The 15,358-nt window shown below is 49.8% G+C and overlaps 1 protein-coding gene across 2 annotated transcripts in view; it reads right to left on the bottom strand.

The window, feature by feature from the left end:
* The window catches only part of CORO1C (coronin 1C), a 78,888-nt gene continuing 72,603 nt past the window's right edge, over positions 9,074 to 15,358 (bottom strand). For both annotated transcript variants that reach the window (XM_018061087.1, XM_018061086.1), the window contains 4 exons: positions 15,119 to 15,264; positions 12,872 to 12,929; positions 12,527 to 12,772; positions 9,074 to 11,459 (listed from right to left, as the gene is read on the bottom strand). In XM_018061087.1, coding sequence (XP_017916576.1) covers positions 11,340 to 11,459; positions 12,527 to 12,772; positions 12,872 to 12,929; positions 15,119 to 15,264 — 570 coding nt within the window. In that variant the 3' untranslated portion in view covers positions 9,074 to 11,339. The remainder of the gene's footprint in view (positions 11,460 to 12,526; positions 12,773 to 12,871; positions 12,930 to 15,118; positions 15,265 to 15,358) is intronic.

Below are 15,358 nucleotides of genomic sequence, written 5' to 3' on the forward strand. Positions count from 1 at the left end.
CAACCTTGTTTGTCAGGTTCCCCAATGTCCCCCTGGCTGCAGCAATGGGGCCAATGACATTCTCGAAATGTTCCTCATCCTGACTATGGAAGATCTCCACGGAAGATTCTCTGGAGAGGACTTAGGGACCTGCTCACATCACAGACTAAACTCTCAGAGAACAATTCATTCCCTAGAATAGGATCAGGGAGCTTTTTCTGTAAAATTCCAGAAAGCAAAGCTTTTCAGCTTTGTGGATCTGTCCAACAGCTATGGTCCACATGCAAACAAATGAGCATGGCTGTGTGTCAATAAAACTTTATTTACAAAAACAGATGCAGGGCCAGATTTGTCGCACAGGCTGCAGTTTGCTGATCCCTGATCTAGAAAAACAGAAGTCACTGGCTATAAGGAGAGCCAGATTGGAGAAGGGCCCCACCTGGTCCCCACCCATGGGCAGAATGAAACATTGGTCCACTTAAGTCTATGCTTCTGGCTCTCTCAGTACTGGACACATTTATTGAGCCCTGACAAGCGCCAGGCACTGGGATGAGCCACAAGCAGGGAACATACTTGTCCTTGTCATCTTGGGGCCTTCAGGTTAGTGGTCAGGCCAAAAGCCTAAGGCAGGGGCACTAAACGTGGCCTGGTAGAAAACACAGGCCTAAGGATCAGGAGAACTGGGTCTTTGCTTCACATTTGCTGTGTGGCGTTAAGGAATTCACGTGAGCTTTCTGAGGCTGGCTCATCTGCAAAACAGAGACTTGAATGCTTAGTGCCAAGCAATGGAAAGACTCTGTCAAGGCCTGCCAGTGACAGCAGGCAGGGCCACCGAGGTGGGCAGAGGGTATGTAGGACTTCCTATCACTCCTCACCAAGACATGAGCAGCGGGGGTGTGGGGTGGGAATTGCAACCAGGAAAGCCACTGAGCGTTAATTTCCTCTGTCAGAGTGCAGGGGTGAGCTAGACTGGGAACCAAGGCCCATTTAGGAGTCTTCTGGGGAAAATGTGTCCCTGAACATTAACTAAAGCTTGGAGCAGCCTTGTCTTAAAGTGAATGGTGTGGCTCCTTGGGTCCCCAGCTGAACAACTAAGGATTTGCTATCCAAACAGCCCGCAACCTTCTTACACTGGGACATTCCTAAATATTCATCTGGGGGCTAAATGCGGTCGCGTTGCCCATCTGGTGATGGGTGAGGGTACTGCAGCCACCACATGGTGATGGCCGCAGTCACACGCTGGGCGCCCCGTCCCAGCAGCCTCACCGCCACCTGTACGGCTCTGCTTGTGGCAAGGAGTATCGTATGGTTGCATTTGGTCCCTTAGTTTTTTCTGGGTGGGGACTAGGGTGTGGAACACCGTTCTTACGAAACAATACCACAGAGACAGAGAGGAAGCATTAGGTGGCCAAAATCAGCAGAATTTAGCCTCAACCTGGTATTTACCAGACATAAGCTGGTCAGTTATTGAGGAAAATGAGAAAAGAAAAACAGACAAAACTTGTGGAATTCTGGAAATATGTGGAGAAGCAGGGACTGTATCTGAAAGGCCAGGAGTAGCTGAGATCTGATGATCTTCGCAATTTGCTGGGAACTCGCTGGGGCCCCTCCCCCAGAAGATGTCCACTTCCTGCGTGACCCTACGTCCATTTCCCTAAAAATGGAGGAAACTGCAGGAAAATGGGGGTGGCGTCTCATAGAATCATGCCTGCCTTCCTAAGTGGCCACTGAGGAAACTGGGGCCCAGGGAAGGGCCCAGGGGATCGGAGCCCAGGTAGGCCAGATAGCAAAGCCTCTGGCTTCCTCTCAGACAAAGAGGAGTCTGGCATTAGTGGTAAAGAACCCGCGTGCCAATGCAGGAGACATTAAGAGATGCAGGTTCAGTCCCTGGGTCGGGTAGATCCCCTGGAATAGGAAATGGCAACCCACTTCAGTATTCTTGCCTGGAGAATTCCATGGACACAGGAGCTTGGCAGGCTACAGTCCACGGGGTTGCAGAGTCAGACACGGCCGAGTGACTGAGCATGGCACAGCTGGAGACGCAGCAGTTTTCAAATTTACCTGCCATGGGACCCTTGGTTCAAGTGAAAACAAAGGTCTCCTAAAATAGAGAACAGAGATAATGTAATAAAAGGTCCTGCCCTGGAGAGGCAGAGGGGACTACACCCAAATGCCTGCCCTTCCCTTCCCCTTTCCCCAACACCCTCGTGGACACAAAGGAGGGTTCACAGAATGCCATTTGCTGATTTGAATGTCTGAAGGGGAAAATGGCCAATTTAAGGCCCACCAGAGCCAGGACATCATTGTTAGGGGAAACACCGACGGAAACTGCCCACCCTGGCCTGGCCTGATAGTAACCACTTGCATGAGTTATCTTACAACAGGAGATTCCGATAATGAACACAGAACTACCAAGCCACCACCAGTGAGAATTCGGGAAGGATGAAGAGAGAGGAGACGCCAGTCCATATTTCCTATGAACCTCCCAGCATTCTTGCTGGAATTCACCTTGGCCTCTAGGTCCACACCAAGAAGGACCACATCTCAGTGGTCCTTCTGCCACCAAGAAGGACCCTGAGTCAGAATGATTGGCCAGACACAACCCAGAGACTAACCCCATCACCATAAAACCTGAGACTGTCAGCTACCTAGCAGAGCCGTTCTCCCGGGTTCCCTTACCCTGCTGCTCTCCACCCGGGGAGCTGGAACCCCTTCCCAATAAAGTCTCTTCATCAGCACCTGTGTCTCCTAGGACAATTCACTACCAAGTGCTAGACAAGAGCTGACCCTTGGGCCCTGGAAGGGGTCTCTTCCTGCAACAATTCCCCTTCTCAATGAGAGCAGAACTTCGGGGAGTTGACCTTCAGCCTGATTCTGGCTCCATCTCCGGGCAGCTCCAGGAGCTGGCTGCTTTCGATGGAAGCCTACAGAGTAAGCCAGTCCTTCAGAGTGAAAAGAGGGACTCTCCAGGGCTCACTGGATCAGCTTAGGGTGGACACTGGCTGGCACAGGGGCTGGTCCCAGACTGGAAGGCCAGACGGCAATCAAATCTTAAAAAGGTGCTCCAGACTCAGTGATTTTTCCAAGGAACATAGCAGTTGAAGAAATCAATGCCTCCAACAAGCCACCCCAAGCCCTGGGCCTTCCTTGGCACTAAAGGTATGAAGATGAACTCTGGACTTCAGAACTCAAGGGGCTCTAATGGGGGAGACAGAGCCGTATGAAGAAGCAGTCTTGGTTGCAGACAAACTCACCTCAAACTGGCTTAGGCAGCAGTAGGATTCCTAGGGTGTTTCGGAAAGCTGGATCTCAGGCATGGACTCAGGGAGCAGAAGGGAACCAGGGTGCTTTCTCCATCACTGCACCTCTGCCCCACCTGCTTGCTCCCCGAACCCCAAATCCACCTCCTTTGTAAAGGACTTGCTGCCACTGAAGGTGGTGGGTTCATTGGTCCAGCCTGGGGTGGACTGTGGTCAGGGGAAGGTCATATTCTGGAAGCAAAGTACTGTTGCCCAGATATTCCACTAGGCACCTTCATCTCCATAATGTCTGTATTTTCAATTCACTCATTCAACAAATGTTTATTAACAGCATATGCCAGATTCTAGAGATACCAGCGTCAAGTACTGGTACTGTCCTCATTCCATTTGGGAGAGACAGAAACTTAAAGAGTTGATAGAGCTGGTGGTGTTAGGAGCTCTGCAAATACTGGGGGTGGGGGAAGGATGGGTGGTCCTGAGAGAATAGCACAGGTGGAAACTCAGAGGTAGGAGGCCTCTGACAAACAGGACATTAGGAGAGAGGAGGTCAGGAAGCCACGGGCCTGCCTTGAGGATCTTCCAGCCTTTTATTCTGAGTGGGATGAAAAGCCGTGGAAGGTTCGGAGCCTACAAACAGGAGTCAGGCTACTTTTTCTAAAAGGGCCGGATTGCAAATTTCAGGCTTTGTGGCCCCTGGGTCTCCTAGTACCTACTCAACTCTGAGGATGTCTAGCGAAAACAGCCACAGATACTGCTCAAATGGGTGCGGTCACGTTCTAATAAAATTTAGGGACACTAAAACTTGAATTTGATACAATTTTTACTTGTCACTGTTCTTTTCTGTGTGTTTGCTGTTTTCTTACAGCCATTTAAAAATGCAAAAAAAAAAAAAAAAATACAACCACCACTTTTTAGTTTGTGGATTACACAGAAACTTCCAACAGGCAGGATATGGCCTGTGGGCTTTTGTTTACCCAACCCTGCCGTAATATCTTAAAAGGTTACTCTGGCTGCGGTGCCAAGAACAGACTAAAGTGGGGGACAACAGGAAGCTTGGTGAGGAAGGCATGACGGTTAACTTTTGTGTGTCAGCTTGACTGGGTCACAGGGTACCTAGATATTTGGTCAGGTGTTATCCTGGGTGTGTCTGTGCAGGTGTTTCCGGGTGAGATGCACATTTCAATCGGTGGACTGAGGAAAGCAGATTGCCCTCCCCAGTGTGGGTGGGCCTCATCCAATCAGTTGAAGATCAGCCTAGAATAGAAGAGGCTGAGTAAGACCGAACTCCTTGCCTGACTCTGAGCAGTTTTGCTGCCTTTGGACTCAAAACTGAAACACTGGGTCTCCAGTCAGCTGACTGGAGATATGGGGATTTTGGCCTCTGCAATCATGTGAGCCCATTGTTGATAAACCTCTCACCATATACATTTATGAACACGTCTTGCTAGTTCTGTTTCTTGGGAAAACATAATGCAGGTCAGTTCGTTTCAGAGAGGAAGGGGGCATGATTTACCAGGGTTACAGTGGTGGTGTGAGCAGTAGCTGGCATGTGGCCGTTATTTTCAAGCTGGAGCTGACATGAGTGATTTATGGGCTGTGAGAGGAGACAGGAGCCAGGTGGGGTGGGTGGGAGGGAGGCAGGGGTGAGTCAAAGGGGCTCTCATACAGGGGGGCTGAAGAGCTGGAGGCAAGAGGGGAACCATTTGTGTCTCCCCCAGAGACCTTGACAGACTCTATTCTGAGAAATGTCACTCTGGAAGCAAAAAAGGGAAGAGGCGGGTAGGGTTAGAGGTAGAGGAACCAGTTACAAGGCTGTTCAAATGGCTGGTCGCCCTGTAAGAGGGGTAAGAAATCAGGTGCTCAGGGCCTACATGCGGATATCTACCTTGCGGTCTTTGGGGACATTTTAATCTACTGCCCTGGTAGAAGCTGCCCAGGCTCTAAGAACTGGCTTATCACTTTGGGAAACTGCAGTTGAGGATGGCAGTGTGTTGACCAGGAAGTGCTTTGTCTTACCTTTTAGAATCCAAATAGCATCTTGGCACAGAAATGAATCTGCAGCAACTTCCTGTTATCTATGGGGCAACTTCCCAGCTCTCAGGCCTCATCACTAGAGCCCCTGAGCTGGGATTTTGTTGCTAAAACCCTGAAGATTGACTTCTTGACCCACGGGGCACTAAGCAACCTTTCCTGGCTGGGCCGCTTTGTTACTGGCTCTACTCCAATTTTTCTGCAGGCCCTTTAAAAACCTCTCACTATAAAAATAAGTATTTCCTCAGTGAATGCCAAGATGAATGGAACCATGGTGGGGAGGGGTGGTTTAGAAATGAGTAATGAGAAGACAGCAGGGCTGTAAAGGTGAAGGCTGCCCTGCTCCCCGCCCCACCCTCAGCTGCTGCAGCAGCTAAGGGCCCCCAGGACCCTGTGTGTGACCCCTTCACACTGTGATCTGTCTGTACCCCCCCCCCCCAGACTAGCCGGCCGTGAATTTGGGATGGTACTTGGTGTTTAAAGCTCTCGCACGCAGCACTTGACACCAGACCAGTTACTTGCTCTTCCCCTTTCAGACACAGATGACCCCCCTCGCCTCTTTCAACCCAAAGCTTTTCCTACACCCGAAACTGTCTGCAGGCCTTTGTCTGAATCATTTCTCCCCAGTGCTGCTCCAAACCCACCATGTCATATTTTCCAAAAATATTGAGTCTTTCAGATCACCATGAGGAAGCCTCCATTAAAAAAAAAAAAAAAAAACAAAACCAACCCTCAGCACTTCAGCACCTAGTGGTTTTGGTAACAATCTGTCCACTTGCTTTTCAATCTCCTGAGCTGACTGCTTCAATGGATTAACATCTGGTCTGACCCCAGCTCCAAGCACTGCTCTCCACTCAGGGGAGCTGGGTTCTTCCCCACAGCACTCGCCACCCTCCATTCATGAACTCAGGCTCTGAAGATCAGCTTTCTCATTTTCATTTCCATGCAGTAACATGAAACTACACTGAATCTCACAGAGCCCACCAGCTTCTCTCAACTCAGCTTCCTCAACGTTGCAACCCAGCTACCAAACTTGGCAGCTACCTGACCCCCAAAGATCTTTATATCCGGAGTAATTTCTTTCTACTTTTCTTTCAGAAACTTCAATCAAGTGTTCTCTGACTAGCGTCCCATAACAAACCCCTTCCACTTCTACGTCTGTGTTAAACCAGTAGGTGGTGGACAAAATTCCAGGGAATGGGACGAAGACTGTTGCTACCTGCACATCAAAACCCTCTTGGACTTATTAATAAAACTGGACATGCCCCACCAGGGAGGTGGAACCATCCCTGTCCAGACAGAGGTGGCAGCTGGGACTGAGATTAAGCACGTTAAAATATGTTACCCCATATCGTGTTGGTTGAAAACATATTTCCCACTTTCCATGGCCTTCACTTTTTATGCCAAGTATTGAATATATAATTTGCTTTTTATGCAGCCAATCTGCCTTTTCCTCTGTGATTCATTCTATTGCTTTAGGATTTAAAATCTTTTACCCATTCTTAAGTCTAGATAAGAAGGGACTTATTTTTCCTTCTAAATTTGAAGAGAAAAGTTTCTTGAGACCCAGACAGAGAGAAGGATCTCACGGACATGGTGGGGGGAGGAGAGGGTGGCACGAGTTGAGCTGAGTGACTCTGGCATGCACATGCTTACCGTGCGTGATAGGCAGCTGGTGGGAAATTGCTGTACTGCCCTGGCAGAGCAGCCTGGTGCTCTGTGATGACCTAGAGGGGTGGAATGTGCGGGAGGGAGGCTCACGAGGGAAGGAATATATATAGACCTCTACCTGGGCTTCCCTGTTGGCTCAGACAGAAAACAATCTGCCTGTATTCTCAATGCAGGAGACCCAGGTTCGATCCCTGGGTTGCGAACATCCCCTGGAGAAGCAAATGGCTACCCACTCCAGTGTATCTCTATCTGTATCTATAGTTACGACTGGTTTGCACGGTTAAACAGCAGACACCAACATAACATTGTAAAGCAATCATCCAATTTTCAAAAAAATTTCCTTTTAACTACGGACCCCGTGAAGCATGGACACTGGTGTTGCTGGGAGGCCCTAAGGAGTCCCTGCCCCCAGTGCGACTTTAATGTCCCATCACTGAGTGACAATGCCTCCTGCTTTAACGAGTATTAATTTATCACTCGTACATTATTAACTTCTTCCTGGGAATTAAGACATTTATAGGAAATTGAGAAATTCAGGAAAAAAATCCAGTTAATGAAAAATTACCCACAACTGCTACCCTACATAGCAACATTTGTGGCCTTTGTCCTACATATAGATATTCGTTACATATACACGTATCCCGAAGCTGTGTGCTTAGTCACTCAGTTGTGTCCAACTCTTTGTGGCCCCATGGACTGTAGCCCACCAGGCTCCTCTGTCCATTGGATTCTCTAGGCAAGAATATTGGAGTGAGTAGCCATTCCCTTCTCCAGGACCTTCCGTCCCAGGAATCAACCTGGGGTCTCCTACATTACAGGCAGATTCTCTACCAGCTGAGCTACCAGGGAAGCCCCCATATCCTTAAGAGGGTTTGTCAAAAACAACCTATTCTGGGGTGGGTAATAATGAACCCAAGCTGCTCAACTAATTCCTACTCCTCTAATTCCCAAACATGCCTCCCGCTAGCCTCCTTGGGATAGAATTTCCAGAGGTGAAAACATCTAAAGCTTCTGATATACCCTATCAACCTACGCTCGGCAATGGTACCAGTTTACATACACTCTCTCCAGGAGTGGAGGAAAAACTTTCCAGCCCATCCACAGAAGGAAAGGTGGGCGTCCTTGACCATGACTCACGTCTGTGACCCCATGATGGCTTGAGGGCCTGGGGATGCGCTGGCGGAAAGAGAAGGGCCACTGAGGGTTAAGAGAGTCTGAAGCGCCAACAGAAGTTCCTCTGGACACAGAATGCCGAGAACAGCGGCAAGGGAAGTAGCCTTTCGAAACCAGAAGCTCTGCCTGACAGGGCCTGGCTGTCTGTCTGGGGCTAACACCCTGGTCTTCTGGCAACGAAGCGAGGCGGCCAAGGGGGGAAAACCAGTCAGTCGTAAACACCCTGCACCACGAGTGTGCACCCTGACGGGGGGCGCTGAGGGGCTGCAGACGGATGCGGCCGACTTTCACTTCCTGCAGATACAGACGGACGTGCAGACCACGGCCCTAGCCTCTGTTCTCCCCACAGACTACAGCAACTTTGGGAGAGGGAATTTGAGGAGGGGAGGCTTCGTGCCAATGGGTCATCGTAGTCACAGACATTTAGAGAAAACAAACAGTGAGAATTCTTTGCTATGATCGTTGAAATGTCATGGGATAATGCTTCCAGTGTAGAAAGGGGAGTTGAGAGAGGGCCACGAAATCCAAATGACCTTGAAAACCTTTTGTTGGAATAAAAATCACAGTCAAACCAAGGGTACTGGGCTTCTACAAGAAAGAGATGCTTTCCTAAGCCCTGATTCCCAGGGAATCAGCTCGTCACAGGAACTGTCGTGGCTGTGCAGAGGGCTCCTTGGGTGACCAGACACAGCTTCTATTTCCCCTGAACTCTCGTCCCTCCTTCACAATAAGGGGCTCAGCCAGACTAGGCAGTCTGCCCCAGATCCACCCCTGGGGAAGGCTGGAGATGGGTTTTGCACACCACTCCACCTCCAGAGCCAGGGGGCCCACTCATACATGCCCCATACTTACCCTCCGAGAAAGGGGGGGAGGTTCCACTGAGTCAGAGACACTGTGTCAGGGAGCAAGGCATTCGCTGCCTCAAAGACAGCGGACATGTGAAATAAACACAGACACTGTTTTGTAATCAATTTTTTTCTTTTATCTTTTAAAATGGAAGCAAGTGTTTCGACAGAATACGATGGCTGCTCTATAAGAGCCGATCTAGGAGTAATTCACTGGGTCTTCTCTCGGATAGCTTGGATTTAAAAAAAGAAAAAAGGCAAAACAAGAAAAATAACCCACAGAGCGTCAAACACCAACTCTGAGCCTGGCGGGGAATCCGTTCATTAAATAAGCCATAAGCTACACACTCAGGTCAGAATAACCGGCTCCTGCCTCCTTGTCTCTCCAAACCATATTCCCGACAGTGTTTCACCACCAACAATTTTGCTCACTTAATTAACTGGGTATCGGAACCTTAGAGCATTTCTGAATCTTAATAATGAAGGTCTTCAGCAGATTGTGTTGATAAAGAAACACATACAAGCTTGAATATAAACCACTGTAGTTATTGTTTTCTTTATATCTCATTATCCACTTGAGTATTTAAAGCACACACGTACACACAAAACCACACCAAACATTCAAATACCCTGAAACTGCGGAGACAGCAATCCCAGGGTTGGCTAAGAACATGGTACCTTTTCTACGTGGACACATGGACAGCTTGGACACGTGTTCCACCCCACCGACGCCACACTCTGCTTCAGCCTGGCCCCCTGCTCACAAACTATTCCAGCCAGTCCCGGCCCGGCCCCACACCCGCAGACACACGCCCAAGTGTCCCCGCCGTGGTCCCAAAGGCATGGCACGATTCCTATTCCATCACTCAGCTCTTCTAAAAGGGCTCCTTACACCTTTTTTTTCCTCAGGCATGTGCTCTGAGAAAATGGAAATGGAGAGGGGTTCCTGCTAACCCAGGAGCGGGGCAGGCCTGGAAGCTCAATGTCTGGCCCAGGACTGGGCAGCCTCTGGGTTTGGACCCAGCCTTGGAGGCGCTGCAGGGGGCGCGGGTGAGTTTGTGTAGAGGGCGCACAGGGACAAACGACACCATCAAAGCTACAGCAGATGTCTGCTTCCTTCTTGGCCCTTCTCAGTCTCGGTATTCAACAGCACCCTCTGGCCGCAGCTTAGCAGAATGCAGTTAGGACCGAAACGCAAGAGGAGGGAAGCCCTGAGAGGGAGAGCTACTTACAGAAGGGAGAAAGGAAGGGCAGGAGCTGCAGGGATGCTGGCTGGGGGTGGGGGTGGGAAGCTGCCCAGTGCAGGACAGGCGGGAAAGCAGAGGACCACGCAGGGCGACACGCGGGGCGAACACTCCCCCCGGGTTCCCTGGTCTGTGTCCCGTCTAACCTTGGGTAAGCTGCTGAAATTGACAAGAAGGAACACTCCACAGCATCTGTGGCTCCTTGTCCTGGGCACCCTTGTCAAGTATTGACCAAAACCTGAAATATGACATCAAAAGGGATGAAGGCAATAGTTTCTATGTGTGTAACAAAACCGCAGAAACACATGCTAGTTTAGGTTAGATTATAATCATCTGAAGCACAGGATAACCAAGAAGCAAAATTCCATTCTGGTACAACCACCCAATTTTTAGAAAAGAGAAAGAAAATGATTCAATATGAGCCTTTTTTTTTTTTTGATCAGAAGACTCAATGGGAGGGGAAGGGTGGGAATACGAATCCACGTGATTTTTCAAGTCTTCCTTTTGTACAGTCATTAAGATGACCAGGTTTGTGCTGCAGAGAAGTCAGCACCGTGTGGCTACGGCTCTGTTCTCAGATGAATGTTTATACAAAATAATATCTTATCTTCATTTAGTTTATAAACATACACAGTGCTGTCCCTTTCAAATTAAAGAAAAAAAAAACCCACACACAAATACTGCAAAGTAGCAAAATATAAAGAAAAAAAAGCTACTTTTGGTTTTGGCAACATTAAAAAAAAAAGAAATATAAAAAGCAATGTGGCATTGGTCCCTATTTGTAAAAAAAAAAAAAAAAAGAAAGGAAAGAAAAGGTACTTGGGCAGGACACTGAATCAGAATTGGTTGGGTTTCTAAAATTCAGAATATCTGGGATTTTCAAAGTAGCACTTTTGTCTTTTAGAAGTTCACAAGTCACATAACACTTAAAACATCAAAAAAGTTTTCTGGTAAAAAGCTCAGCTTTTAAATCACATTTTGTTTCTGCAAATTTGGGAGACGAATTGAGTTCTTACGGGAACGTGGCCTGTCGCTGGTCGACAGATCTGAAATGGAATGTCTCCAAAGGCAGTGCCTCCCTTCGCCCTCCCCGGGACCACGCCTTCCTGCTCCCATCTTGGGGGTGGGGTGGACCTTCAAGCTGCTATCTTCGCCATCTGCTGTTCTAACTTGGAAATACGCTCGTCTTGATTGCAGATTGTGTCTTTTATAGATTTGATCTCTTTTAAAATCTCATCCAACTTGGCTTCATTTTGCTAAGGAAACAAAAAAGGGGGGAGAGAAGAGGGTGACTAAGGCAGCGAAGTTCAGCACAGGTAGCATGTACGGGGCGCAAACGGGACGTTCTACTTGGAAGTAGCAGGTCGCAGGCTGGGCCTCATAGGAACGCAATGAGCGCCGGCTTGTTCCCCTGACCCCACAGCAGAGCAACTGTGCAACATGACTCCTGGCCCCTCACCTGTGCACCTGCCTGGATGGACTCTTGGGATACAGTTAAGTTGTTGGAAGAAACCGACAGGGCAAGCCTATAAGGCTGCCCCACATTCCAGACACCCCTGTCACCCTCCTCAAGCAGGAACACCCTCTATGCGGCCAGGGTGAGGGTGACCTTCTAGAGGCTGCCGAGCACCCACCAGCTCCTGCAGAAGGTCCTTCCTGGGAACTGCATCCCCTGCCCTGTGGCTCCTCTAAGAGCCTGAGCTTCACCCTGGTGGAGCTGATTCTTCAGGAGGAAACCCTGCTGTCTCCAAAGTCATGGTGCCTCAAGCAGCCTCCTTGGCCACAGCCTGAGGGCACCTGTCCTCTGCTTGCCACTCCTCTCGTCATCAACAACACCCGGCCCTCCTGGCCCCCAGAACTCCCTTCCACAGCCTGCCGACACCCCACCCCCATCCCTCCCTGGCTCACCTCTGCCCTCCCCGGGGCCACACTGGTCTTCACTGCCAGCCTCTGCTCCCTGACATGACTCTTGCTAAGACACCCAGGGTCATCTCAGCCTCTAAGTCCCACTCACTCCAGATCCTTCCATCACTCGAACACCCAGCAACTGCTACACTCTCTCACCACTCCTTCCTTCCGGGACCTCCTTCCAGGACCTCCTCTCCCCAGCATCAGTAACAGGCTGACTTCCATCCCAGTCATCATTAAAAAAAAGAACTAAAAGAATCAAACCCATGAATGCCATGTGGTCAGACAGTGCCTGTTATCACAGCTGAGCCCTGCCTGTCCGGTGGGGACAGTACTTGCAGACGCCCAGGGCTGGCAGGCGCTTCTGGGAGGACCAGGCTGGGCCAGCCCACCCCCCAGGCCCGGCGGGCCTTACCCCACTGGCCGCATCTGCGGTCTTCTTTGGGATGCTGATCAGGTCGCACTTCTTGTTCGCCGTGGGCTTGCTGTCCAGAATGTTCTTCTTGACCACCTTGAGGTCCCTGTTCTTCCCAGGGATGTACCCGTGCTTCAGCGAGATGAGGAGCGGATCGGCATTCCTCCCCTCGAACCACTCTTCCGCCTCCAGGGCCGCCTCGGGCCCTGCCGTGTCAGGGTACAAGTCATCTTGGAAAAGGTCAGACTACAGGAGGCACAGACGAGACTCACAGGTGAGGAAGAAAGCTGTGGGATGCTTAAAGCTCTTTTTAAACATAGGTCACCCAGACAACTGGGCACTTACCTTTCTGGGGACAGTCATGATAATAGGCTCACACTTCCTCTCGTGAAGTTTGAAGAATCTTCAAAAGAGAGATAAAGGCAAAGTTGTATTAAGTGAAACAGGCCAAGGAACAGGCTTAGTAGGCACTCTTGTACATGCTGCGTTTGCCCATCGCCTCATCTGACGGATCCTGGTGAGCAGGGAGAACTCAGTGTTCCCATCCACAGAGGAGGAAGGGGAAGTGGGAGGAGCTATGCTGGGGAACGGCGGACAGGGCCGTGAACCAGGGGCAGAGGCCAGGCGCTACGGTGACAGTCAAGTGCCACTGATCGGGGGCCGACGAGCTGTGGGGAAATGGTCAACATCACCAATGAGGAACCGCCTGTGAGGAAACCACTGAGGTGACAGCCAGGAGACCATGGACACCCACCACTCTGAGGGTCTCTGTGACCTGGATGCCAGGTCTTCCGCCAACATGAGGTGGTGAACATTCATAAGTATAAACAGGGTTTTTAAAAAGGAAATGAAAATAATCCTAGGAATTAAATGTTGGCATCTGAGCAAACCACATCAGGGGTAACACTCAAGAAAAATCTGGAATTATTCAGAGTGTGAGAAGAGTAGGAACACCAAACCCCAAACCTGTGCAGTCAGCTCAGTGGTGGGAAGACGGGCCTGAGCTGCACGGCCAGCTCCACTCCCAGCCCGGGGCTTGTGGCCATCTCAGCCGGCTTGAGCTCCTCATTCATGAAGGGGGTATACCCGCACCCACCTCACGGTGTGGAAAGGGGACCTGGGTCATGTGGCTAACACAGTGCCCCACACGCAACAATACCCCAGTAACAGTAAACAGGAGGCGTCCTGACTGACCCACTTAAATGGTCGCTCCTCGGTATCCACGGGGGACGGGTCCAGGATGCCCCAAAACACGGGAATCCATTGCTCTCAAGTCCTTTACACAAAATGGTGCAGTGCTTTACAGTCTAAATCATCCTAGATGACTTATGACACCTAGGATGACGTAAATGCTAGGTAAACAGTTGTGAACACAGCGCAAATGCTAAGTAAATCGTGTCCCACATGCCGCAGATTTAAGTTTTGCTTTCTGGGACTCTGGAACTTTTTCCCCTCAGTATTTTCAATCCACAGATTCAGAACACGCAAATTCGAAGGGCTGACTATGGCATCTTCAAACTTTTAGATGACAGTAGCATAAACCCGTTCCCAAATCCTGAACGTAATTTTGAAGCTCAGACTCAGCCTGTCTTGAACCACGTTTGCCCCTGGCTGCCCTGTGCAGCATGCCTGCCTCCCTGGCCAGGGACTGAACCCGCGGCTCCTGCAGTGGAAGCACAGAGTTTCAACCACCGGGCCACCGGGGAAGTCCTTGAACCACATTCCCATCACTTCAAACCGCAATTCAGGAGTATTTGTGACAGCTTCATTATTCCAGCTATAGAGGTGAAGTATTAAAAAAAAACAAAACCCTGCAGTGATTATATAAAAATGGGCTCATAAAAACTCCTTTTATTTTTACAGATGTGTCAGTTATCTGTGCGGCCAGCTTAGCACACTTTGTAAACGCAGTGCTGTAAAGATGAGTGGCATGATCATATGCTTGCTAATGTTGTGCTAGCTATTTTTTTTGTTTAAAATGGCCAGCAGTTGGTTGGTACTGAGGAAAAAGCCTGCCCCTTAGGAAAGTCACTAGCATCATGGGATATGCATTTTTAAAAACTCCACAGAGTAGCAGAGAGAGGCAGATGTTACACAACACAGATGGGCTTCCTAAGCCAACTAACCTAACACCGGCTATGGATCTCTGCTTCTCTAGTTTCAGATCCATGGGGTCCATGAGCCAGTTAGGACCCTGGCAGGTCCCCCCACAGGGCAGGAGAACCACCCCTCAGTTCCATCCTGGGGACAGGCTCCCTGGTTGCCTGCCAGGGGCACTGGCCGAGCTGCAGCCTGCAGACGAGAGACAAAGATGTCACTGAATCAGGGTGTGGGTCACCCCAGCGAAGCCACTGACTGCTGTGTTTCAAGTTTATAATCTGGAGGACGGGGAGGGCACAGTTGGAGTAAATGACTTTGAATGGTTCCTTCTTGCTCTCAAATCCCATGTTTCTAAGAAGGAAATGAGACACTAGTTCTACGATTCTACTGCACACACAGAGGTAGAAAGACTGGGCACAGTAGAGTCACCAGCTCTCACAGAACACGGACGGCGTAAGCCTTCGAAATGCTCTCCAAGATCAATTCTTTTACCTGGCAATCTCACATTTGTTGACATCGAGTCCCCTCTTAGGCATGTAGCCCATCCCCCTCTGCGGCTCCTTGCTGCTGAACGTATTGAGGTAGTGGACATAAGGGGATTCGTCCGTGATCTCAAAGTAGCGGATACTGCTGTCGCCCTACGAGAAATAGGAGACGTGAGCCAAAACACTTGGTTTAGGTGGGCGTCTGACTCCTCCCTGAACTCAGCACTGACTGGGACTCCACTACAGC

This window comes from Capra hircus, chromosome 17 (genome assembly GCF_001704415.2).
Source record: "Capra hircus breed San Clemente chromosome 17, ASM170441v1, whole genome shotgun sequence".
In the NCBI taxonomy this organism is placed as follows: Eukaryota; Metazoa; Chordata; class Mammalia; order Artiodactyla; family Bovidae; genus Capra; species Capra hircus.